Source organism: Salvelinus alpinus, chromosome 1 (genome assembly GCF_045679555.1).
Source record: "Salvelinus alpinus chromosome 1, SLU_Salpinus.1, whole genome shotgun sequence".
NCBI classification, from domain to species: Eukaryota; Metazoa; Chordata; class Actinopteri; order Salmoniformes; family Salmonidae; genus Salvelinus; species Salvelinus alpinus.
Window position 1 is genome coordinate 104,932,767 of NC_092086.1, and position 27,912 is coordinate 104,960,678.

The 27,912-nt window shown below is 44.8% G+C and overlaps 1 protein-coding gene across 3 annotated transcripts in view; it reads right to left on the reverse strand.

Moving 5' to 3' along the window:
• Positions 1-27,912, reverse strand: part of LOC139556749 (mucin-2-like) — a 57,639-nt gene that overhangs the window by 11,782 nt on the left and 17,945 nt on the right. For 2 of the 3 annotated variants that reach the window (XM_071370975.1, XM_071370941.1), the window contains exons 2-3: positions 21,884-27,760; positions 14,945-15,019 (exon numbers count right to left, since the gene is read on the reverse strand). In XM_071370975.1, the coding sequence (XP_071227076.1) occupies positions 14,945-15,019; positions 21,884-26,658 (4,850 nt within the window). In that variant the 5' untranslated portion in view covers positions 26,659-27,760. The remainder of the gene's footprint in view (positions 1-14,944; positions 15,020-21,883; positions 27,761-27,912) is intronic. The other variant, XM_071371056.1, reaches the window with a different exon arrangement.

Below are 27,912 nucleotides of genomic sequence, written 5' to 3' on the forward strand. Positions count from 1 at the left end.
TGCTGAGCGGCCTTTCAGGTTATGTCATTATAGGACTCGTTTTACTGTGAATATAGATACTTTTGTACCGGTTTTTCTCCAGCATCGTCACAAGTTCCTTTGCTGTTGTTCTGGGATTGATTTGCACTTTTCGCATCAAAGTACGTTCATCTCTAGGATACAGATCGCATCTCCTTCCTGAGCGGTATGACGTCTGCATGGTCCCATGGTGTTTATACTTAAGTACTATTGTTTGTATAGATGAACGTGGTACCTTCAGGCGTTTGGAAATTGCTCCCAAGGATGAACCAGATGTGTGGAGGTCTACAATAAAAAAAATTCTACAGTCTTTTTTTCAGATTCTTTTAGATTTTCCCATGATGTCAAGCAAAGAGGCAGTGAATTTGAAGGTATGCCTATCAGAATCTTCTAAAGCCATGACATCATTTTCTGGAATTTTCCAAGCTGTTTAAAGGCACAGTCAACTTAGTGTATGTAAACTTCTGACCCACTGGAATTGTGATACAGTGAATTATAAGTGAAATAATCTGTCTGAAACAATTGTTGGAAAAATTACTTGTGTCATGCACAAAGTAGATGTCGTAACCGACTTGCCTAAACTATAGTTTGTTAACAAGAAATTTGTGGAGTGGTTGAAAAACGAGTTTTAATGACTCCAACCTAAGTGTATGTAAACTTCCGACTTCAACTGTATGTACAGTCACTGTGGGGACAATGTCATCGATACACTTATTGATGAAGCCGTTGACTGAGGTGGTGTATTCCTTCATGCAATTAGATGAATCCCAGAACATATTCCAGTCTGTGCTTGCAAAACAGTCCTGTAGTGTAGCATCCGCGTCATCTGACCACTTCCATATTGAGCGAGTCACTGGTACTTCCTGCTTCAGTTTTTGCTTGTAAGCAAGAATCAGGAGAATAGAACTGTGGTCAGATTTGCCAAATGGAGGGCGGGGGAGAGCTTTGTATGCATCTCTGTGTGTGGAGTAAATGTGGTCTAGGATTTTTTTTCCCCTGGTTGCACATGTGACATGCTGGTAAATGCTGGTTTTCTTCTTTGCTTATGGCCTTATAGAGTTGGTTAAGAGCGGTCTTAGTGCCAGCTTCGCTTTGTAAATAGATGGCTACGAATAATACAGATGAGAACTCTTTTGGTAGATAGTGTGGTCGACAGCTTATCATAAGGTACTCTACCTCAGGCGAGCAATACCTCGAGTCTTCTTTAATATTAGACATCGCGCACCAGTTGTTATTGACAAAAAGACACACACCCCCACCCCTCGTCTTACCAGAGGTAGCGTCTCTGTTCTGCTGGTGCATGAAAAATCCCACCAGCTCTATATTGTCCGTTTCTTCGTTCAGCCATGTCTCGGTGAAACAATAGATGTTACAGTTTTTAATGTCCCGTTTGGTAGGATAATCTTCATAGTAGGTCATCACTTTTTATTTTCTAACGATTGCACGTTAGCAAGGAGAATGGAAGGCATTGGGTGTTTACTTGCTCGCCTCTGGCTTCTCAGCAGGATCCCCGATCTGCGTCCCCTTTTCCGGCGTCTTTTCTCCACGCAAAAGGCATGGTTCTGGTTCTGTTCCAGTGAAAGCAGTATATCCTTCTCGTTGGACTCGTTAAAGGAAAACGTCTCTTTCAGTCCGCGCTGAGTAATCTCTTTTCTGATGTCCAGAAGTTTTCGGTCATAAGAGACGGTAGCAGAAACATTATGTACACAATAAGTTAAAAAATAAGTTAAACAAAATGCCCCAAAAATAACAAAATTGCACAATTGGTTGGGAGAATGTAAAATGTCAGCCATGTTCTTTGGCGCCATCTTCCCTCATTAGATTTAAGCTCATCTCGCTCTGGCTAGCATTAGTTGATCTTGTTATTGTTGATGTGCATAGGCAAATGAGGGAGAGAGAGCCTAACTTTTCATGGTTGTTTGATCAATAGGACTGTGAAGTTCTCAAATGTAAAAGAACTCCCGTGGTATTTGCATATTTACAGAAATCCATTCAGGTGTATTTTGTGGCTTTTGGCAAATGCGTTTTAATGATCTAAAGTCGCACTGTTACTACTGCCTGTAAACACACAGTCCAGTTCAAAGTGAATGGCAGGCACGTGGCAAATGGCTTGTTTGCATATAGGCCTACGGTAGCTCTGATTGGTTATGGCGCACCGGTCTGCGTAGACTCCGGTCCTGGACAAGACAGATGTTTTTATTAGATTTTATTTACTGCAGTGTCTATTAATTGTCCAAACGCACGGTTACTTTCCCACTCTATATTGCTATAGAATTTTCACAAATGCCTTACTATACGTCATTCCCAAACATTCTATGGATTTATGAAAACGTGAAAATGACCATATCTAAGTGCTTGCTTGTCAGAAAATGTAAAGAAAAATTGTCCGATTTTTCCTGGGGGTGTACATGAACAGATTTGAATAAGATTTCCTGTTGCTAAAACACTGTCAGTTCCACTTTAAATATAACCTTTCAAACTGACATTTAGTAGTAGAACTAAGCGAGAGGGGGTGCACTTTCAGTATATAGCTTTAATCCAGCTGCATCATAGGATCCTATTATACTAAAGTGCACACGCACAGAGAGATAGATGCAAAAATGCCTGTGTGTATGCTTGTATGTGTGCGTGCTCTTTAAAACAGGTAGTTTGGCTACTCAGTGATGGTGGATTAAAAAGCGAGTTGAGGTGATGGATGGCTGGATACTGCCTTTGTTTGTCCTGAGACTAACTGCTGTGCTGCTGAGCTATTGACTGATAGCTGCTGGAACGAAAGGGGCTGATGGATGGATGGCTGGAAGAAAGAAAGGAGGAATGGGTGGATGGATACAGATGATATTTCAGGAGGAGAGGTGTGACAGTCACCTTACTGGAGGAATGGAGGGGTGGGGAAGAGAGAGAGAGAGAGGTAAATATCACTTAGCAACTCTCCAACTGTCTCTCCCATTCACTCACACATGAACACACTCATAGCGACCACGTTGAGCTTACTCTTTTTGTTTGTTTTTTAGCCTTTTTACATTTTCGGACTGTGAAGGTTAAGATGATCCCAAGGGGAGAGGCAAAAATATGGTTGAGGAGTGGAGCGAGAGAGTGGTGGAAGGGGAGGGTAGGGGAGGGGTGTGCAGAGAGGCAGGAAATAGGGAACAGGCTGAGAGGAATGGGCAGGAACACACTTAATGCTCCACAAAACTTGACATCCTCGGGCGACTGATGGAGGACGGCGGTCACCGACAGCAGAGGCCAGGCATATCAACCTGACCACAACGGTTTTTAATGGTGCTCTGTGGAAGGGATGGAAGAAGAATGAATGCTGAGAACTACTGGTGCAGTCCATTAGGTGAGAACTACTGGTGCAGTCCATTAGGTGAGAACTACTGGTGCAGTCCATTAGGTGAGAACTACTGGTGCAGTCCATTAGGTGAGAACTACTGGTGCAGTCCATTAGGTGAGAACTACTGGTGCAGTCCATTAGGTGAGAACTGCTGGTGCAGTCCATTAGGTGAGAACTGCTGGTGCAGTCCATTAGGTGAGAACTACTGGTGCAGTCCATTAGGTGAGAACTACTGGTGCAGTCCATTAGGTGCAATATGGATTTGTAAAAGGAGCAGTGCAGTGATATGAAATTACACTTTTATAATTAACCTAAAGCAATCAGACCTATTCTTACTTCAGAGGGGTTGGGTTAAATGCGGAAGACACATTTCAGTTGAATGCATTCAGTTGGTCAACTGACTAGGTATCCCTTTCCCTTTCCTTTTTTATATTTAGGCTCTCCCAGACTTCCACCACCATAAAAATACTTTTAGTCAGCTGAAGCAAACAAACAGTTTTTGTCTGTAACTTTTTCGGTTATTAAATTATTCACCAAAATACTTTGTAACATTTACAGACGTTTCTGTAAATTAAAATATATGATATTGAGTCTATCTGTTAGTTTAACATTATTGGACAAATAGAACCATCTCACTGGTTGATTCAACATTGTTTCCACGTCATTTCAACCCAAAACATCTATTTGATGAAGTTCACTCAACATGGAAAACTTATTGGATTTGCAAAAAAGTAATCAACCAATGGGCATTTTGTGTTTTTTTTTAACCTAAATCCAATGACATGGTGACATTTAAAAAAAAAAATTTTTTTTACGTATCATATATCATATATTCTAATCAAAACAAGACATTGAACTGACGTCTGTGGGATCCTTCTCATATTGCATCCAAATAGCAGATTCATCCTCTTACATTAAGAGACGACCTATTTCAGCAGATTGGGGATTGTGCTAATGTAAGCGGTTTAGCTTGGCTAATTTAGCTGTGGGTGTGATATGAGTGTGATTAGTATGTATATGACACAGCCACATTAAGCAGTTTATTCTTGTTATGTACGCCACTCTCTTCCCTGTTTCAAAGACATGATAGCATGACACGGATGGATACCATCTGGCATCAATATTGGCATGAGCAGTATCTGTGATTATTGCCAAAGACAGCATAAACAAGGGCTCTCTATCACTCCCTCTCTCTTTCTTTCCATCTCTCTCTCTCTCTCTCTCTCTCTCACACACACACACACACACACACACACACACACACACACACACACACACACACACACACACACACACACACACACACACACACACACACACACACACACACACACACACACACACACACACACACACACACACACACACACACACACACACACACACACACACACTTTTTTTACATCTCAATGGAGTACACCATTAAATTAATGTCATTTATGGATCCCTGATTTACAGCAATAACCACATGTGCCATTACATTATGTCACAATGTGCGTTATTGTATCCTATTATGTTCACTTGAAGGTGTGTGTAGCTCTATTATAATGTAGATCTTGCTGAGAGAAGAGCCAGATCATGCTGGCTGAGCATCATATCCCTGTGCTATTTCATCCGAATGGGAATCGAACCTACAGGGTTTCTTCCACCTCTCCCCTGTGAGCCGCCTGTTGCTCCATGGCCTGGCTGCCTCTGAAGGAAAGATGGATTGCATCAGGAGCACAGCGCACTACCGACCCTGCCCTTTACAAACACACATGCACACGCGTGTACACACACACCATCTACTCCATTGTCCGCTTCATCCGCAGGCCGCTAACTCAGATACACTGACAAAGTATTTAGCGAAAGGTCGGCGTAAAGAATCGGACAAATCCCTCTTTAGAAAAACCTGATGCCTACTCATCTAGTTGTGCAGAATGCACACGGCCAGTCTATCGTTCAGCGCTTTACTCTTTCTGTTCTTCTCTTTCTTTCTTACACAACCACCACACACACACACACACACACACACACACACACACACACACACACACACACACACACACACACACACACACACACACACACACACACACACACACACACACACACACACACACACACACACACACACACACACACACACACACACACACACACACACACACCATTGGAGGTCGGTGCCATTTCAGATGAGGGAGGATGATATTTTATTTGATGAGCACGGCCTTATTTCTATTACAGGATATTGAATGACTGTCATTCATATTCCATTCACCCAGTTCAATGCAACATCAATAGGTTTAGGCTACTACATGATACTCTTATTTTCCCCTGTATCCATCATGAGGTTGCTACAACCTAGCCAATTAATGAAAGTTTACAACGTAGGTGCACACAGGTCAAGAGAAAGATTTGAGGTGGCAAACAGTGACATATGGTGAGACAGTGACACATTCAATACCGCCTTGCACAGTCTTGCCTGCATCTAGCTGATCTACGGTGTAATCATTAGTCCAACAGTTGCAAACAAGAGTTTCTATTGGACAAATTCAGGTATGTTTATCCCCGTTTTGTTCCATTTGCAAAACATTTTTCAACAGAATGAATACACATAAACAGAGTTCACTTTCATAGCAGCCACTTCGTAGTCCTTCTCACATTTCCACTCTCTCCTACATTTTAGTCATTTAGCAGACACTCCTATCCAGAGAGTACTTAGTACATAGTACATTTTCTTTGCACTGGTCCCCTGTGGGAATCAAACCCACAACCCTGGCACTGCAAGCACCATGCTCTACCAACGGAGCTACAGTACATGGGACTCTCCTTCGCTCACCTTTTCCCTCCACTTCTGGACTTCAATGTACAACACATCAACTGTCTGTGACCAGGCAAAAAAAAAACTTTCCAAGCCAAACCACATAATTGCTAACTCCTATATCATTGTCACCATTTTAGCTAAAGTAACATCATAGTCAACATAACTAATAGAACTAACACGTTAGTAAACCCGCTACAATCATGCTGTACAGTAAGCAGTCAGTAAGCAGTTTAGCAGTTACACCGGTGGGCCCCGTGTCAATAAATAAGTAAAACCAAAAGCTTACCTTGACTAGGAAGAGTTCCAGTGTTGGATAGTCATAGTCAGAAAGCTGACATAGCATCCCTCTGTTTGAGCCGGGTGTTTGAGTTGGCAAAACTAGCTAGCTGCATTTGCTAGCTGCTGTAAGTAAGTGAAAGTGAGAAAGAAAATACGATATTTTGAAATCTCTCGCTTCTCCATTTTATAAAGAAATTTGTTCCAAACTGTTCAACTATTGTCTTTCTCTCTCTTAATTACTATGTAAGTCTGAGAACCATGAACCTACTAGGTTTTGCATTGAAGTCAATGTACCCAGAGGAGGACAAAAGCTAGCTGTCCTCCGGTACACCATTGTGCTACCCTACAGAGTGCTGTTGAGGCTACTGTAGACCTTCATTGCAAAACAGTGTGTTTTAATCAATTATTTGGTGATGTGAATATATTTAGTATCATTAAAAAGGATAACTTTTTTTATGTTTTACTATTTTTATTCGTATGAAATTCACTGAAGAGGATGGTCCTCCCCTTCCTCTTCTGAGGAGCCTCCACTGACACACACACAACACATACATGCACTCTCTCTCTCGCTCTCTCGCTCATGTGTAGGAGCCTAATGTGATTTCCTACTCTGCCAGGGCTTTCCGCTACCTTTTACGATCATTTCAGGTACCGTCGTTGTCCTCAATGTTTAATGAATGACTTTAGGGTTTGCACCGGGTGAGAAGACTTCCTTCCAGAGATGTAGTCACACAGAAAGTTAATCTTGGTCAGAAGTCAGTAAGTGTTTGTAAGGCATAACAGAGGAGACTAGAAGACGAAGAATATAGTGGCTGTTATGCTGTTGTATTGTAAAGCAGGTTTTAGTTCGTCAGGGCATAGGGAAATATTTTGTTCTAATTCATTCAGTTGTCAAGGTGGAAAACAATCCGGTAAGTAACCCACCCACGCAGTACCTATTCCTCTCACCTTCTGTGGCCTCCCTTCAGCCTTCCTCCCTTCCCTTCCTCTCTCCTCCTCTTATCTTCTTCCCTCTCCTCCTTTCGCCTCTCCTCGTTTCCCCTTCCCCTTCCTCTGAGTATGCACCAAGCTTTCCCCCATCATCCCTCATCCCTCTTTAGGTGTGAAATGTATTGGTATTCTGCGGAGCAGAGAGATGGGAGGGGAAAGTGACACAGCCAATCTAATAGAGGAGGCGGTCATGCCTGATGTCTGTCAAAAAACATATTTCTGAGGATCAATCTGCGAAAATACCCAGCTGTCACATCCTATGGGCTATCCCTTTTCACAGAAAAATTTCTTCATGTAGTTGCCAAGCCCTGCTACGGCTCGGGCTCAGACTCAGGCTCCGCATTGAGGAAGTGAGGGAGATGCCAATGAAAGCAGACGTGAACCCAAAACCCAGGACGATAGTAGCAATCTGGGTCTCTGGAGCTCTGCAGCCAGAAGTACATTATGAATGTCATAAGAGGAGTGAATCTTACAGTGGTGATTTTAGAATGTAAAACTCAGCATTTTTTTTTAGATGCATGCCAGCGAAGCCACTACACAACATAAACAATACATTAATTGCACTATAATGGTGACAAACGGTGCCCACAAACTGTTAGGGCCTACATAAAGCTGTGCCAATAGTGGAGCTTTCATTTCAGCACCATGGAGTGAATCCTTACCACCCATACACCTGGCGGCGCCTCGTCTAGCAGAGAAACAGCTCATTCAACCACATTTACTTGCTTTTTTAAAAACCAGAGCTGATATGGCTGATTTGCTTAAATAAACATGTTTTTTTACTGGCTCCTTGTGGATTTGTGTTACTCGATAAGAACCACATTCTCCTTCAATAATAATGAATGCCAACATGAGTTCACTTTTGAACCATACACAAACATTATTACATTTATGTTCAGTAAATTCACAATGTTTATTCTTATATCATTAACAGCTCTAAGTATAAGTGCGAGCAAACGAACTGCGACGAGATAGGCCTATTCGTTCAGCGACAGGAATTCAGAGAGAGGTTCAGATAAATTCAGACAGATGTTGAGGCCTGAACTTTACTCTTCTTTAAGTCACAACACAGAGAAAGAGAGCGAGATGGAGGGAGAGCGAGAGCGACACGTGGACTCAGAGGTTAGCCTACTATTTGACATATTTTATCACGTGGTCTAAAAAGCAAGGAAAATACAATCACGGGGATCCACTTTTATAGACAATATACGCACAGACGCACAGACAGCGCATTAAGCAAACAAAACAACCCTTGCAATATCAACTGGAATTACATGTGTCTATTACTGAACATTTTTTGTATTTTTATTTTTTTTATGGGAAGTGACTGTCACTGGCGAACATGGTTACAGACTCAACAACATTATCCCTCCTCGTGTAGCAAAGCACATGAGCTGATTATAATACACAAAGCAAAACAATAATATGCATCATTCTAACATTACCTAAAATGATGAATAAGATACTAATGTGATAGCCATATAAGAAATATAACAATGGCATAACGGGAGGAGGATAAGAGGCAAGCCGTCATTTCGAATAAGACATGAGCAAGCTGAGACTGATGTAGCCTATATGCCGTTTTTTTCATCCACACAATTTAATGCACGCTATGATTCTGGCAAGCACGTACTGCACCTACTCTCCTCCGTCTGTTGGTTGTGAAGGTCACGGCTTGTCTGTATGTGGCGTCTAGCTGAGCCACAACGTTTGATTTCCCCAGTAATCCCAGTTTAACAGCGTTGTCTACTTGTGATGCACAATTTTCATGTTCTGCTTCCTTCCACATTGTTGAATTTGCAATATCCGACTTGTTTTGTAATGTTTATGTAAAATGGTCCAAGAGCACCGAGACGCATGATATTGACATGATCAGTCCAATCAAAGCTACGGGAGATATAACATGAATCAACGTCATTTTATCTGTGGCCAATGACCTTGAGCCTTCTTGGACGGGCATTTCTACTGTAAATCCATGTTAACATCCCAGGTGGAATTGAACTGCCTAGTTCTCCCATAGATTCAGCAGTGATGTAGTGTCCCCATGAGTGACAGAACCCTGAGCCAATCACAGCATAACCAGAGTACGCTCTGTGTTTTCGCTGGCTGGCAATCCACCACAGAAAGCACTGTGCTATTCTGAAACAGCTGCGTTATGGAGCTGCCTTACTCAAAGAAAAACACCATGTTTTTATGCTGCTCCAATAACTCAAGGATTTAAAAAATATTTTTTTACATTGTTTGCTAAACTGATATGTGACACAAATAAATGCCAGAATTACATGTAAAACCGGCCAACTTTTGTATTGTTATTATTCTTTTTTAAACAGGTGGGGTTGCCACTGGAAAGGGGGCTCTTTCACCACAGCTGATGTCCCTTGAGTGACAGAAGGAGATGCTGTGCTTTGTTTCTACTAGATTCTACACTTTGCACTGGTCTCAGACACACACACACACACGCACACACACACACGCACACACACACTCACACAATGGATATTTTTGGAGGGAATGTACCCATTTTATCTTTTAACCCCCGCACAGTGCGCAGTGTGCCCCTTTGCTAATACTTACAGCACAGGAACTGGCAAGGAACTGGGACCTTGATGGTTTGAGTGAGTCATGTCCTTTTAAAAAATTCATTTAATTCCGTTAAAGTCTATCAATTCCTGTCATCCCTCTAAGGTTTTTTAACATGCAGAGAGCGTAGCATGCTCAGTCGCAAGGACAGCTCAGTCCAGCCCAGTCCAGCCCTCTGGCTCGGATCCTTCAGACACCGACCAGACGGGTCCTGAGGAGAGACGTTTTGTCCCTTTAACTCTATTATCACTTTTAAAAATATTTGAACACATTGATGAATATTTAAAGCAGATTAATATTTCACCGTGGCACACCGCAGTCAGGAGATGAGAAAAAAAGATAGAAAAAGCAGCAGAAAAAGAGAGAGAGAGGAGAGAGAGAGAGGAGAGAGAGGGGAGAGAGACGAGAGAGAGGGGAGAAAGAGGGGAGAGAGGAGAGAGAGTGAAAGAGACATTGAGATGCAGGGAGAGTCACCTCTTCTTCTTCCAACATGCAGTCTCGCTACTCCTCTGCCTCGCCCAGGTCTCTTCTCCTTTCCTCTCCTCTCCTTTCCTTTCCTCTCCTCTCCTCTGATGCATAGTCAGTCAGAGGACAGTATAGTGTGTGAGAGTCCAGTACTGTCACCCAGTGTTGTGTCAGTGGAGTTCTGTTGCGGGAAAGCGCTGAGTCATGATGTGTGTGTGTGGAGAGAAGGAGAACGATGAGTTGGTAGGCGCTGTCAGGGGACGTTCATCTCAAACCCATGAGACGGATCATTACGAGTTCACACTTGCTCCAGTGACTCAATCCTCTACTCTCCCCTCTACTCCTTCCTTCGCCACGCAGACCCAGCCGAGACTCTTCTGCATTTGCAAGACACTCTACACTTCAAAGGGGGGGGGGGGGGGGGGTGACGGGTTTGTCGACAAGCTCCAAATCATTCGAGACTAGTTCGAGGTCAAAGGTTCACATGGGATGGTCTTCAAACGTGAATGAAAGCCATTGATATCAAACAGTATATGAGCACTGCTGAATGATGACCACGCAAGCAACACATGAGGAAAAATGCACCCTCAGCAGCCATTCTATAGCGCTTATCTGCAGTTCACCGAGTACGATATGAAGGATTGTTCTCGCAAACCATAAACTCTTAGGAGCCACTCACAGTAATTCAAAACTCATCATTCACAGAGTGGCTTCATTTTTTCTCCATGCATTAAACTAATTCATCATAGTCTAGGGCCCTATCGGCTTCCTCAAGAAAGGTGCATCATTAAACAATATCTTGTGAGGAAGAGACAGAGGTTTGGCCAGTGATCTGATTAGACTGCTGTCCCTGTAAACCTTATAGGGCTCCAAGCACAAGAGTTCCCTGTTAGAACTCAAGCTTTGTTCCATAAATATGCCATTAGCAAAATGCATAATAGGAAGGACTTTTATATTCCAAACGCTGCTCCCTAATTAACGCTCCTGCACGCCTCACAATGATATTTGCATATTAATATGCAGTTAATGCGCCACGGGTGCTGGATAAATAACATCAGATACAAGCGTTCCTCTACTTTTACAGATACCAGCTTTAGAGGAAAAAAATGGAAACAAATGGAGCATTTATTTGGCGAGCTGCAGTGCAATTTGTAACTATGTTACATTTTAGTGCAATCATGTTTACATTTGCATTACTTAAAGTTTTTCATTTGCATTTTGAAGTAAGGCTTTTTTTTAAAGGAAATATTCGGAGGGAACTGAAGAGCAAAGGTTTATGTCTGTATATTAAGCCTACTGACAAACATTTCCCTTAGAGCCATTCCCAGCGGGCAAAACTGTTGCTATGACATCAATCTGACGTCTTTTATGACAACATTTTGTCTGCTGGGTTCGAGAGTGCAGTATTGAGCTGCATAAAGAGAAAATATCTGACTAGATATACAGGTATAGGATCTTAATTTGATCACTCTTTTGTTGCGGATCATTTTTCTGTACTGCAGGAAATGCAGTTGAGCTTTGTGATTTGCATAAATGTAACACAGGGTTATGTAAACAGCATTACAATTTTCATGTAGCCTACTTTTGGCCAGCTAATAGCCTAACCACCGATCAAGCAATATTATGGACTAAACGTTCAAATTATTATTATTCTGTGACAATATAGGTCAAATTAAGATCCTACATCTGTAAGGTACGCCTTAGAGCTGTAATAAAGTCTGGGATAGATTGCACAATATGAGCCATTGAAAGGAATGCATTGTCACGTAGGAGCATGTGGAGGAGAGTGAGACAGAGGGTGGCGCTCTATTCTGATTCTATGGAGGGAAGTGTTGGTCTTCAAAGGGTATAGATGAGAGTGTGATATGAGAAATGGTAACCATGGACATATCTTTTCATGAGGATACAGTATGTTATGTTCTGTTACTGTAAAAGGTCAAACATTATGGGCCCGTTTCCCTGACACAGATTAAGCCATGTCCTTGACTAAAAACACTATGGAGATTCCCATTGACAATGCTTTTCGTCCAGGACTTGGATGTGATTGTGGGAAGTCTGTGGTTCTGGGGGGTTAATACAGCTACACAACCGGTGATAAAAACAGAGAGTTAAAAAACATATTAACGTTCAAAATCGATAAACATCAAACACACCAACCCATTTACAGAAATCGAACTTTACTGAAACACTTGGCACACAAAATGAAAGGTAAAATAATAAGGTATTGATATTCAATCAATCAGCAATAAGAAGAACAAGAACCTGTCTTTCATGTCTTTCTTCTCTTCCTTCTTTCTCACCTCTCGTTTTCTCCATCTCTTTCCATCCTCTGCCAGACCAGGCTCAACTAAGCTTAAAAAAAGGAAATATCCTCCTTACTAAAGCCTGTGAAATCCACATGTCAAGCTGAGCTGAGGTGAACGCTACGGCCTAGACAGGACACTATGGTGACAAGTGTTCTTTTGACCGGAAAACAATATGACCGCGTGTAAAAGTAACATTACCTAGTATAGAGAAACGCCAGACCAGCCTGGAGCATGTGGAGCTGGGGAGGATAATATGCCTGTCTAAATTCTTCATGACTTATCTCTTCTTCTCCCACTCTCGCTCTTCCGCACTCTCTCTCTCGCAAACTCTCTCTTTCCTACTCTTTCTCTCTCTCACTATCTCTTGCTTTCTCTCTCACTATCTCTCTCTCTCTTTCAGGCAGGCTTTTCTCTCTCTCTTCGTCTCATCTCACTATACTGCTAGTCTCTGGGTTTCCTTTTCTCTTTAATACCCTTTTCAGATGTGGGAGCTGCGTTCAGTTTCGGAATGATTCCTTTGCTTTGAGTCTCTTGCCTTCTCCCTCTCTCGCTCTGTTTCTCTTAGATCTCAGCAGGGAACTGGCAGGCCCAACTTCTACAGTGTTCATTCTCTCTCTCTCTCTCTCTCTCTCTCTCTCTCTCTCTCTCTCTCTCTCTCTCTCTCTCTCTCTCTCTCTCTCTCTCTCTCTCTCTCTCTCTCTCTCTCTCTCTCTCTCTCCCTCCCTCCTTCTCCTCTCCCTCCCTCTCTCTCTCACTCTCCCTCTCACTCTCCCTCCTTCTCCTCTCTCTCTCTCTCCCTCCCTCCCTCCCTCCTTCTCTCCCTCTCTCTCCTTCTCCTCTCTCTCTCTCTCTCTCTCTCTCTCTCTCTCTCTCTCTCTCTCTCTCTCTCTCTCTCTCTCTCTCTCTCTCTCTCTCTCTCTCTCTCTCTCTCTCTCTCTCTCTCTCTCTCTCTCTCTCTCCCCCTCTCTCTCTCTCCCTCCCTCTCTCCCTCTCCCTCTCCCTCTCCCTCCTTCTCCTCTCTCTCCCCACTCCCTCTCCCCCGCTCTCCCTCTCCCCTCTCTCCCTCTCTCTCTCTCCCTCTCTTCCTCCTTCTCCTCTCCCACCTTCTCCTCTCTCTCTCTCCCTCTCTCTCTCTCCCTCTCTCTCTCTCTCTCTCCCTCTCTCTCTCTCTCTCTCTCTCTCCCTGTCTCTCTCCCTCTCTCTCTCCCTCTCCCTCCTTCTCCTCTCTCTCTCTCTCTCTCTCCCTCTCTCTCTCTCTCTCTCCCTCTCTCTCTCTCTCTCTCTCTCTCTCTCTCTCTCTCTCTCTCTCTCTCTCTCTCTCTCTCTCCCTGTCTCTCTCCCCCTCTCTCTCCCTCTCCCTCCTTCTCCTCTCTCTCCCTCTCCCTCCTTCTCCTCTCTCTCCCTCTCCCTCCTTCTCCTCTCTCTCCCTCTCCCTCCTTCTCCTCTCTCTCTCCACTGCTCCTGTGTTGTTTCTCATGATTTTTACATTTACAACTAAGAGACATGGATTTCCATTTCATAGTAATCCTCCAGTGCTTGTCTGCCTTTTATTAATCTTACTGTAAACTGTGAAATCCTGTTTGTTAATTGATTGATTTCAATTCAAATTTCAAACAGCAAAGGGGTGATTAAGCAGTATCTGTGACTTTACCTGTGTGTGTGTGTGTGTGTGTGTGGCTCTATCTTTTTTAGGACTTCTGCATTTTTGTTCATGTGTCAGTGAATATATGTGAGTGTGTCAGTGAATGCATTTTTGTTCATGTGTCAGTGAATATATGTGAGTGTGTCAGTGAATGTGTGTGATTGTGGAATGCCCGACCTCCCAAATCCCTCCTCACTGGGCTCAGTGAACTAACCTGCAGCAATATTCACACCTTTGACTTGAAAGTGTGAGATGAACAGCCTGTATCCTAAGTGTTGCATGCCATTGCTTGATAATCACAGAGACTGCCTCATGGATGTCGTAATCCTGCCGAGCCAATAGGGACGAGATTTGAAACGACAGTGAACCGTACGTTACCGTAGGACACACATATAATGCATATAGAATACACACATCCAACATATAGGAAACACACATCCCTATTTAATATATGAGCATTATCATGCGCACATGCACACTCAAAACACACGTGCAGACACACACACTCTAAAGCCATGTCATACCTGTATATGATGCAGGCACAGTCTCTACACGTACCACAGTTCTCTATGTCTTGGCCTGTCCGGTAGGAGTGTCTCCTGGAGGGGAAAAACAAATGACATCATCACCACGGGCCCATAGCATCCGTCACCTTGGCTTGAGTCACAGCGTCAGGAGAGACCATGATGTGACAGTAGTGCGTGCGTGTGTGTGTGTGTGAGAGAGAGAAAGGGATTAGAAATAAGCAGGATCTCAATTTTACCTTCCCTAGCTAGGTTTCATCACTTCCTCTGAGAAGTAGCTAGCTCTTATTTTTTTAATCATTTTTTAACCACTCCTGATCATTTCTTATGAATGATTTCCCTCAACTGACTCCCTGATGATTACGCAAAAAATGACTCACTTTATCTTCAGGGACAAATTAATGCTGATGAGGTAAAAGTCAAGTCTGAATTCATTACATGTAGATCTCAGAACAAGAGCCCTTGTGAGAGAAGATTCAGTGCTTCTACAGACTTTAAAAACTAGTAGAAACGTATTTAACTTGAAAGATAGGTCAAGACTGTATAGTCCGAGGGATATACAGAGTCATATACACCCAGGGCCAAATCTGATTGCAATGATGTCTTTCACTATGTCCTTTTGACGTCATGGAGAGGTTGTATACTGGTTGTATAATAAGGACGATTTATAAACGTCTGTTTAGCAACCAAAATAATGAATATTTAGCTGGCCGTAACAGAGACCGTCTGGTTATTTGATGTCGTTTCAACCACTTGTCATATAACATAATGTTTGGGGTTTTAGGCTGGGTTTCTGTATAGCACTTTATGACATCGGCTGATGTAAAAAGGGCTTTATAAATACATTTCATTGATTGATACCGGTATATATATATCAATATATATCAATATATATACCGGTATCAATCAATCAATCAAAATTATTTATCAATCAATCAATCAAAATTATTTATAAAGCCCTTATATACAGTTGAAGTCGGAAGTTTACATACACCTTAGCCAAATACATTTAAACTCAGTTTTACACAATTCCTGACATTTAATCCCAGTAAAAATACCCTGTCTTGGGTCATTTAGGATCACCAGTTAATTTTAAGAATGTGAAATGTCAGAATAATAGTAGAGAGAATGATTTATTTCAGCTTTTATTTCTTTTATCACATTCCCAGTGGGTCAGAAGTTTACATACACTCAATTAGTATTTGGTAGCATTGCCTTTAAATTGTTTAACTTGGGTCAAACGTTTCGGGTAGCCTTCCACAAGCTTCCCACAATAAGTTGGGTGAATTTTGGCCCATTCCTCCTGACAAAGATGGTGTAGCTGAGTTAGGTTTGTAGGCCTCCTTGCTCGCACACGCTTTTTCATTTCTGCCCACAAATTTTCTATAGGATTGAGGTCAGGGCTTTGTGATTGTACGCAAGTATAAACACCATGGGACCACGCAGCCGTCATACCGCTCAGGAAGGAGACGCGTTCTGTCTCCTAGAGATGAACGTACTTTGGTGCGAAAAGTGCAAATCAATCCCAGAACAACAGCAAGGGACCTTGTAAAGATGCTGGAGGAAACAGGTACACAAATATCTATAGCCACAGTAAAACAAGTCCTATATCAGCATAACCTGAAAGGCCGCTCAGCAAGGAAGAAGCCACTGCTCCAAAACCGCCATAAAAAAGCCAGACTTCGGTTTGCAACTGCACATGGGGAGAAAGATCGTACTTCTTGGAGAAATGTCCTCTGGACTGATGAAACAAAAATAGAACTGTTTGGCCATAATGACCATTGTTATGTTTGGAGGAAAAAGGGGGATGCTTGCAAGCCGAAGAACACCATCCCAACCGTGAAGCACGGTGGTGGCAGCATCATGTTGTGGGGGTGTTTTGCTGCAGGAGAGACTGGTTCACTTAACAAAATAGATAGCATCATGGGGAGTGAAAATTATGTGGACATATTGAAGCAACATCTCAAGACATCAGTCAGGAAGTTAAAGCTTGGTCGCAAATGGGTCTTCCAAATGGACAATGACCCCAAGCATGCTTCCAAAGTTGTGGCAAAATGGCTTAAGGACAACAAAGTCAAGGTATTGGAATGGCCATCACAAAGCCCTGACCTCAATCCTAAAGAAAATTTGTGGGCAGAACTGAAAAAGTGTGTGCGAGCAAGGAGGCCTACAAACCTGACTCAGTTACACCAGCTCTGTCAGGAGGAATGGGCCAAAATTCACCCAACTTATTGTGGGAAGCTTGTGTGAAGGCTACCCAAAACGTTTGATCCAAGTTAAACAATTTAAAGGGAATGCTACCAAATACTAATTGAGTGTATGTAAACTTCTGACCCACTGGGAATGTGATGAAAGAAATAAAAGCTGAAATAAGTCATTCTCTCTACTATTATTCTGACATTTCACATTCTTAAAATAAACTGGTGATCCTAAATGACCCAAGACAGGGTATTTTTACTAGGAATAAATGTCAGGAATTGTGAAAAACTGAGTTTAAATGTATTTGGCTAAGGTGTATGTAAACTTCCGACTTCAACTGTATATACACTGTGCCTTAAAAAAGTATTCATACCCCTTGACTTATTCCACATTTTGTTGTGTTACATCCTGAATTCAAAATTGATAAAATATTATTTTTTCTCACACATCTACTCAAAATACCCCATAATGACAAAAGTTGCTAGATAGACATTAAGTTGGTTGTTGATCATTGCTAGACAAACATTTTCAAGTCTTGACATAGATTTTCAAGACGATTTAAGTCAAAACTGTAACTAGGCCACTCAATGTTGTCTAGGTAAGCAACGTCTAGGTATATTTGGCCTTGTGTTTTAGTTTATTGTCCTGCTGAATGGTGAATTTGTCACCCAGTGTCTGATGGAAAGAAGACTGAAGCAGGTTTTCCTTTAGGATTTTGCCTGTGCTTAGCTGTATTCAGTTCATTTTTATCCTAAAAAAACTCCCTAGTCCTTGCCAATGACAAGCATACCCATAACATGATGCAGCCACCACCATGCTTGAAAATACAAAGAGTGGTACTCAGTAATGTGTTGTGTTGGATTTGCCCCAAATATAACACAAACATAACATAAATTTCTTTGCCACACTTTTTGAAGTTTTACTTTAGGGCTTTATTGCAAACAGGGGACATGTTTTGGAATATTTTTTAATTTGTAAAATTGTCAAAGAACATAATTCCACTTTGACATTATGGGGCATTTTGTGTTGGCTATTTTAAATTCAGGCTGTAATACAAGAAAAGTTGGAACAAGTCAAGGGGTGTGAATACTTTGTGATGGCACTGATCTCGTACAACGCTGTGTACTACTCCCTTCACAGAACAGCGCAAACTGGCCCTAATCAGAATAGAAAGATGAGTGGGAGGCCCCGGAATAGACTGATGAGTTTCGAAGAAAGTTCTTTGTTTTTGGCCATTCTGAGCATGTAATCAAACCCACAAATACTGATGCTCCAGACACTGAACTAGTACAAAGAAGGCCAGTGTTATTGCTTCTTTAACTAGCACAACAGTTTTCAGCTGTGCTAACATAATTGTAAAAGGGTTTTCTAATGATCAATTACCCTTTTAAAATGATAAACTTGGATTAGCTAACACAACGTGCCATTGGAACACAGGAGTGATGGTTGATGATAATGGGCCTCTGTATGCCTATGTAGATATTCCATAAATAAATCTGCTGTTTCCAGCTACAATAGTCATTTACAAGATTAGCAATGTCTACACTGTACTTCGGATCAATTTGATGTTATTTTAATGGACAAAAAATTTGCTTTTCTTTCAAAAACAAGGGCATTTCTAAGTGACCCCAAACTTTTGAACGGTAGTGTATGTATTAATTTGTGTATGTCCATTACCCATACAATATGTTACGAAATTGGAAAAACTTACAATATGTTACGATTTGCAAAACCTTAGGGGTTAGGGTTAAGTTTAGGAGTTGGTTATTAGCTAAAATGTTAAAGTTGTCCGTGATGAGATTCGATCTTGAAACCTTTGGGTTGCTATACATTTGCCTTATACAAATTCTAGCTTGGTGACTAACGTTAGCTAGGCTAGGGGTTACGGTTAAGGGTTAGGGTTAAGGTTAAAGTTAAGTTTTGGAGTTAGGTTAAACGGTTTGGGTTAGGGGAAGGGTTAGCTAAAAGGGTTAAGGTTCATTTGAGTGTCCTGGATTTACATTTACTATGTTACGTCTCGTCTATGAGACCAGGCTGAAATATGTTATCCCACCCAGGCGTTCACATTCGCAACCACAGTACATTGCTGATTACACCGTTCATGATTACAGACTTTTTCCTCCATAGACCACATGCATGTCTTCTCTCCAGGAGTTTTCCCCTCTCCTCTGATCTACCATGTTGGTATGATACCGACGGTGGAAAAATCCGTAAACAGCTTAGAAATGTGGGAAGTAGATTAATTAAAGTGCTGATGAGAATCATAAAGGGTTTATACTAAGAGCCTGTGCCGCAACTAAACCCAACGCCTGCACCCGCATGACCTCATCATCAGCACTGATCGCTATTGCCGCCCGTTGCAATGAGGAAATTATATAGAAATGAGGTGTAGCCCCCCCCAAAAAAATAAATTATAGAAATAAATAAATAATGCGTATTTATTTCTCGTTTGAAGTTTTGGAAATTTGGGTGGGAATATGGGAAAAGTTTTGACTTGTTGTTGACGTGGTGGATTTCATAATTTGGATTTAATCTCTCTCTCTCTCTCTCGCTCTCTCTCGCTCGCTCTCTCTCTCTCTTTCTTTCATCTGGCATCTCCTTCTCACACCCTCCCTGCTTCTCCTCTCCTCCTCATTTTTACCAAATGTACATTTCATTCTGTCCGCCCAGCACGGCCTTGTTGCCAAAGTATTTACAGCCTCACCATGCTGGGGTTGGCCTATAAATAGATGGGCGGTAGAACAGGAAAGCTCAAACAAAACAAACGTCCATCTGTAATATGAATAACACAACACATGCTGGATTATAACAGGGCTGCATGCTGTTGGTTTTTCTATCATCATCCGAGGAGTGACAGCTACCAACAATAACCCTCGATTTGATTCCAGAATGAGAAAGAAAATGTTGTCGTGCCAAGCTATGATCACATTGTATACTCTGAGGCTGATTCATTTTCACATTGGACAAATCTTTGCACAAACAATAACCTCTCGAAGCAGAGCTAAAACCATTTATGTGTGACATTTACTTTCTTGTCCTTTGTGTTTCTGTGCCTCTAGGCATTCCTTTATTCTTATCCTTACCTTATCTTTTCTATAATTCCACTAACCATTCTTCAGTTTTCTTAATTTTTTCCTCCTCTTTCTTTAAAGTAACCAATTAAATAACATTTTTGTTCTCAGAATTCTGTTAGTCTTATATAGTTACAGTAGCGGTGAGTGGGTAAAATCACTGGGGAAGCCAAGCCTGTAAAAAATAGCCATATGACAACCTACAGTATGTGTTGTGATAATTGCGTTGTTTGCTCTATAACCTGTTACTTCATATTCCTTGCCACCGTGATATATAGGCCTAAGGCCGAGACAATAAGAAGACACAGTGGCAGAATAAATTCAACCACACCTGTGCTTTATCACAAAACCGGAGAGCAACATCTGCCCGGTGAAGTCCACAAAGCATATTGCATGTAACAAACAGTTAGATGACCTACAGTATGGTCAAGCAAGTTAATGTTTCCGACATTTTCGGACTACTAAAACCTATTGATTTAGAACCACAGAGAGTTCGCAAAGAATACAAGAGCTGCCTCCACTATTCCAGCACCATTTCAAATCATCAAATTACCTGTACTTAGTCTAATACAGTGACAACTAAAATACCCCAAAACTATTTAGTCCAATCAACGTAAGCTAACAATTATGTGACTGTCCATGGTACTGATTTCTCTGTCTGTGTATGTGTGTGTGTGTATATGTGTGTGCCTGTGTGTGTGCACATAGAGAAATGACAATGCCATCCTCCTCTCTTTCATGCTGCCGAAACGGTCTATGACTCTGTCATACAGTACACGCTTTTAGTTTTTTTGTTACCTGGTTCAAATTCTTGCTCGCTAGCCTAACTTCATTTCTTGGGCAACGATGAGCTAGCTAGTTAACTTTAGCCTACTACATCTAGCTACATATTGAACTTCCATCATCTCAGGCAAGGGGCACGACAATGTATGAATTTATAGTTGGATCAGAGTCACCGTTATAATCATTGGCCAGTACGAAGAATTAAGTAACACCACAAGTCCAAAAGTCCAAAACCCTATCTCCATCTATGGCTAATGCAGGAATGACCAATTTTAGCTAGCTAGCTAGCCACCAGAGGACAACAACACAAGGAGATGCAACAATTCAAGTTTTTGATGTGATGTGATTGATGTGAAGAAAAATCCAAACTGGCTTCCCTTGACATTTTTGGGGGGGTGAGTCAGGGCCATTCACAGTTGAGCTCGCTCAGTTTAGTTCAACACTGATTGGCTTTTATTTGATACTTTTTGGAACAAAGCAGGCCAAATGCTCACTGGCTTCCCTTGCATTCAGTGCCATGGGCAGCAACAAAATAATATTATTTTCCAGACAGCATCAGATAGATGGGCTACACATACAGGAACAGAGGGCCGCTGTGTAGCTCGCTCGGATGCTTTCTCCGGTGAGATATAATCAGCATCTTGTGAATTGAATGAAAATTATGATGAAAGATCAATTATTTTCTTGGTCCATTTTTTGGGGAAGCATGGCTTATACACGCAACTGTATAATTATAATATTGTCCCCAAGCAGGCATTATGTATGGTCCTGAGTTTTCATGGTCATCGCCCTTTAATTTTTATTTGTCAGGTCATATTCAGAGCACTAATTGGGAACAAAAAGGTAATTGCCGATGATCTGTGTTGGCTCAGAGGGACTCACTCACCCATCTCTCTCAGCCTCCTTCTTCTCCAGGTCCTGAATAACGTCCAGCAGTACCTTGATGGTATTCTGGCTGGTCTCCAAGACCCCTTCCAGGCTGTGCAGCTGGGTCTGCAGGCTGCGGATGTCATGCAAAGGCCCGTTGGGGCCCATCAGTTTCTCTGCCACCCAGGTGGGATCCAGTTTACTCCTGGCCCCTGACACCAGCCCCCCCAGGATCTCCTGCACCTGCCTCAGTGTGTCTGCCTGGATGGAGGTCAGGGGCCTGGCCGAGGAGTCCCCTCCAGAGCCAGAGCAGCCCCGGGCCCCGGAGGGGTACTGGCCAGGGGGGAAAGCGTGCTGGCTGTTGGGGGTGTTGGGCCCAGAGCAGAGCATCTTATGGAGAGCACCAATCTGAGCCCCCAGCTGAGCCTGAGCCTGGCCCAGGCAGGTGGGTCTGGGGATGGCCTTGGTTGGTGAGGAACCCTGGTCCCCCTGGTTCCCCTTCAGAGGGACCTCCGGGGGTGTTTGAGCTCTGTGTTTCAGAGAACAGGCTCGCGGACAGTGCACAGGTGACCCTGATCTCCCTGACTTCTCCTTCTCACTCGCTCGCCTGAGCAGGGGTGTCCGGTGGCCTGGGCCTGAGGTGCAGCTCACCCCTTCTTTGCGTGGCGTGTATGGGGGAGGTGGCGGGGGTGGCGGTGGAAGTATCCTTCTCTCCCCTCTACACTCCCACTCTATCACCCTCCTCTCCTGAGTGCTGCAGTGTTGGGCCTGAGTTGGGGGGGTGTAGGGGGGCGCAGGCCGAAATGTGGAAGCATAGAGGGGCACAGTTTTTGTGGGAGTGGTGCAAGATGGACCCGTTGGAAGTGTATGGTAGGATTTGACCATTGGAGATGGGGAGTTGCAGCTTTTTACCATGGTAGAGTGAGAGGAGCAGTATTTTATCGTTTGGATTTGAATGTGGGTAGAGTAGGAAGGAACTACTGGAGGTTGGGAGGAGCAGGGTGGTATGGTCTGACATGGGGGGTTCCCAGGTGGTATGGTCTGACATGGGGGGTTCCCAGGGGGTATGGTCTGACATGGGGGGTTCCCAGGTGGTATGGTCTGACATGGAGGGTTCCCAGGGGGTATGGTCTGACATGGGGGGTTCCCAGGTGGTATGGTCTGACATGGAGGGTTCCCAGGGAGTATGGTCTGACATGGAGGGTTCCCAGGTGGTATGGTCTGACATGGAGGGTTCCCAGGGAATATGGTCTGACATGGAGGGTTCCCAGGTGGTATGGTCTGACATGGAGGGTTCCCAGGGGGTATGGTCTGACATGGAGGGTTCCCAGGGAGTATGGTCTGACATGGAGGGTTCCCAGGTGGTATGGTCTGACATGGAGGGTTCCCAGGGGGTATGGTCTGACATGGAGGGTTCCCAGGGGATATGGTCTGACATGGAGGGTTCCCAGGTGGTATGGTCGGATATGGAGGGTTCCCCGGGGGTATGGTCTGACATGGAGGGTTCCCCGGGGGTATGGTCTGACATGGAGGGTTCCCCGGGGGTATGGTCTGACATGGAGGGTTCCCAGGTGGTATGGTCTGACATGGAGGGTTCCCAGGGGGTATGGTCTGACATGGGGGGTTCCCAGAGGGTATGGTCTGACATGGGAGGTTCCCAGGTGGTATGGTCTGGCATGGAGGGTTCCCAGGGGGTATGGTCTGACATGGGGGGTTCCAAGGGGGTATGGTCTGACATGGGGGGTTCCCAGGGGGTCTGGTCTGACATGGGGGGTTCCCAGGTGGTATGGTCTGACATGGAGCGTTCCCAGGGGGTATGGTCGGACATGGGGGGTTCCCAGGTGGTATGGTTTGAATTAAGGAGATGTAGGGAGGGGCGGTTTGGGTTGTTGGGTGGCACGATGTCACAGTTGGAGGTGGAGAGGTGCAGTAGATGAATGCTTTATTTAAGGAGGAGCAGGGTGTGGCAGTTTGTGTTAGGATGGTGCAGGGGGCTATAGTTGGAGTCGGGGTGGTGTGGCAAGTTGGGGCTGAGTAGGGGGCTATCGTTGGAGTTGGAGTCGGGGTGGTGGAGAAAGTTGGGGCTGAGTAGGGGGCTATCGTTGGAGTTGGAGTCGGGGTGGTGGAGAAAGTTGGGGCTGAGTAGGGGGCTATCGTCGGAGTTGGAGTCGGGGTGGTGGAGAAAGTTGGGGCTGAGTAGGGGGCTATCGTTGGAGTTGGAGTCAGGGTGGTGGAGAATGTTAGAGCTGAGTAGGGGGCTATCGTTGGAGTTGGAGTCGGGGTGGTGGAGAAAGTTAGAGCTGAGTAGGGGGCTATCGTTGGAGTTGGAGTCGGGGTGGTGGAGAAAGTTGGAGCTGAGTAGGGGGCTATCGTTGGAGTTGGAGTCGGGGTGGTGGAGAAAGTTAGAGCTGAGTAGGGGGCTATCGTCGGAGTTGGAGTCGGGGTGGTGGAGAATGTTAGAGCTGAGTAGGGGGCTATCGTTGGAGTTGGAGTCGTGGTGGTGGAGAAAGTTAGAGCTGAGTAGGGGGCTATCGTTGGAGTTGGAGTCGGGGTGGTGGAGAAAGTTGGAGCTGAGTAGGGGGCTGTCGTTGGAGTTGGAGTCGGGGTGGTGGAGAAAGTTGGGGCTGAGTAGGGGGCTATCGTTGGAGTTGGAGTCGGGGTTGTGGAGAAAGTTGGGGCTGAGTAGGGGGCTATCGTCGGAGTTGGAGTTGGGGTGGTGGAGAAAGATGGGGCTGAGTAGGGGGCTATCGTTGGAGTTGGAGTCGGGGTGGTGGAGAAAGTTGGGGCTGAGTAGGGGGCTATCGTTGGAGTTGGAGTCGGGGTCGTGGAGAAAGATGGGGCTGAGTAGGGGGCTATCGTTGTAGTTGGAGTGGGGCAAAATTGGGCAGTGTAGGGGGCTATCGTTGGAATTGGAGTGGGGCAAAATTGGGCAGTGTAGGGGGCTAGAACATGAGTTCGTTTTGGGTCGAGGCAATTTGGGGCTGTGTCCGGATCTATCATTGGAGTTGGTGGTTGGGTGGGCCAATTTGGAATTGAGGCTTTGGTTGTAGTTGTGGTGGTGCATGTTGGTTTGATTTGAATCAGGGAGGTACAGGGTGGAACAGGTTCAGTTTGTGTAGTGTGATGTGGAGTGGTTTGAGCTTTAGATGGAAGCACAGTCGGAGGAAGCACAGATTTTCTGGGGGGAGATGTACAGGTGGACTCATTCTGGGAGACGCAAGGCAGAACCACCAGTGGGGGAATTTCACAACGTGGATGGGTGGAGGTTAGCACAGTTTTAGGTAAGGAGGCATAGTGAAGCACAGTCTGAGTTTGCAAGGTGGAGGGCACAGTAGGAGGTGAGGAGATGGAGGGTCTCAAAGTCGAGGGAGGTGGGAAGGTGGAGGGACGGTCAGTTCCCTGGGAACCCTGGGAACCCTCCATGGTGCAGGCCTGCACAGACAAGGGAGGTGGGTAGGTGGAGGGTCCCACAGCAGAGGGAGATGGGGAGGTGGAGGATCCCACAGTCGAGGGAGGTGGGCAGATGGAGGGACTGTCAGTTTGTGTTTGGGTAGTGCAGGCCTGCACAGTCGAGGGAGATGGGGAGGTGGAGGGTCCCACAGTCGAGGGAGGTGGGGAGGTGGAGGGTCCCGAAGTCGAGGGAGGTGGGCAGGTGGAGGGACTGTCAGCTTTTGTTTGGGTGGTGCAGGCCTGCACAGTCGAGGGAGGTGGGGAGGTGGAGGGTCCCACAGTCGAGGGAAGTGGGGAGGTGGAGGGTCCCACAGTCGAGGGAGGTGAGGAGGTGGATGGTCCCACAGTCAAGGGAGGTGGGCAGGTGCAGGGCTGCACTGTCAAGGGAGGTAGGGTGTTAGAAGGGGAGACACAGGGACTGTCCGTCTGCGTTGGAGTGGTACAGTAGGACACCTCCCTTCCTGGGTCACTGATAGCATTGTTTATGCGCCTTCTCCTCCTCACTTGGGATGGAGTTGCACTCCCCTGGCATTTAGGAGGGGAAAAACAAGAAGAGTTATGCCAGGAAGAGTCCATGTGATTCCCAACAGCAAGGGAGCTAGCGTTAGCCTCACTAGTCCTGAGGCACTGGGTTTGGTTCACCAATCCCTGCTTAGCATTAAACCCAGGGCCGTTTCCATCTCTGGATGCAGGCTCTGAAAGGTAGTTGTGGGCAGTGTAGTACTCATCATGTTCGCTGTCCTGTTTGTCCTCCCCATCCACCCCCACCGAGTCCCCCACGCTGCGGACATTTGAGAGCACGGAGGGCTTGGGCTTCTGGAGGCGGGGGGAGGTCTGGATGGCCATGCTAGTGCACTGCCTCTGGGAGAGGGGCAGCGTGAGTGAGCACGGCAGTGGGGGTGATGGTGGTGGTGCCCAGCAGCGGCGCGTGGGCCCTGGGGTGAGCGGGTGAGGGGGCGCCCGAGCCAAAAACGCCGCCACCACCTCAATGGTTTCTGCCATGTCCCCTCGGACTGCCCCCACCACCGAGGCCTCCGTAAGCCATCCTTGGGGGGCCATGGGGCTTGTGGGGCTGTTCTTCCGGAAGGGGTGGGGGCTGTCACACTCAGCGGCAGTCCTCTGGTAGCTCTTGGCTCCAGTGGTCCCGCTGCCTAGTCCATCCTCCAGGTCTTTGAAGCGGACCTGCTGGGTGCGGTTGCGGCGGCGCTTTAAGCGGCTCTCGATATCCGGCGAGTCGCGGTTGAGCAGCACTGAGCGCACTGTCATGGTGCCAGGCAGCTTGTCGGTGGTCTTGCTGTTGGTGTGTTGGCCAGTGACCAAGTGATTAGTCTCTTTGCTCACCATGTCTCCTGTGGCGTCTTGTTCTTCCCCCCGACATCCACAGTCTCTGCAGGCCGTTTGATGTGATGAAATCCTCTGTCAGAGAGTAATTATATTCTATCTAGCTCAATGCAATTTGTCTGTTGACTATTATTTATTCTCTATGACAATGGATTATCGGTATTATCGGATTTGTTGAGCTGGAGTGCCATCAACAAGCAGATCTGGGGAGACAGCTGTAGCTTGTTGGTTTGAGTGATCATGGAGATGATTGGAAATAACTGTCACACTGCAGTGCTGTTTGTCCTGTCATTCCACTTCTGCAGCACTCCAAAGGACTAGTCCTTCCTCAGGTGTGTGTGTGTGTGTGTGTTGCTCTGGATATCTGACTTCCTGAGAGATGTAACCAAAGACAGATGGTCTGTACTATGCTCAAATTACAGATAGAGAGAACTGTATCCTGGACTTCATAAAATAAGTCTTCAGGGTGAACCGGATTCTCATAGTCCACAGAACTTCATTTATTTATGGTAATAGTCCACATAGAGTCCTGATTTCCTTATAGATCTGTTCTATATAGCCACATTAAATGTATAATTGATATCAGTACGTTAAACATGGGAGCAAGTGCCAACTTAAAGCATGGCTCAGATCTCCCTCATACAAAATCTACATCTAAAAGAGATTTCATTTCACATGAAATAAGTGTGAAGACCCAGAAAAGAGAGGTGAGTGTGAGAACGGGGCACACAGGTCCGTTGCATGACTCCTGGAAACTGTACAGTCAGCTCCAACTTAGTCTTAATAATATCGCAGAAGATCGTGACGGGGGCACGATACCTACCGACAAATAGGCATGACTCCCCTGAATACACTTTGTCCATCCTTCCCATCAATGAATCTGCAGGCTTGCCTTTCCAACCCACTATTGTCCCACGGGGCTGGAGGGAGATTGGATTGCTAAGGAGTGGGATAACGTTGTGTGACTCCCCATAATGTTCTATCTTCCTCTTTTGCTTTCTCACGTTTTCTCTCTCTCTTTCTCTCTCTTTTTTTCTCTTCCAATACCTCTTCTCAGTGACTCATCTTCCACTCATTTTGCTGGATAACAGGATAGCCCAGGTTCCTGAGGTGACAAGAGAGAGAGAGAGACAGACAAGAGATGAGACAAGAGATGAGACAAGAGATGAGACAAGAGATGAGACAAGAGATGAGACAAGAGATGAGACAAGATAAGTAATCAGCGCCCCCCTCCACCCCCAGGCATTTAGGCATTTA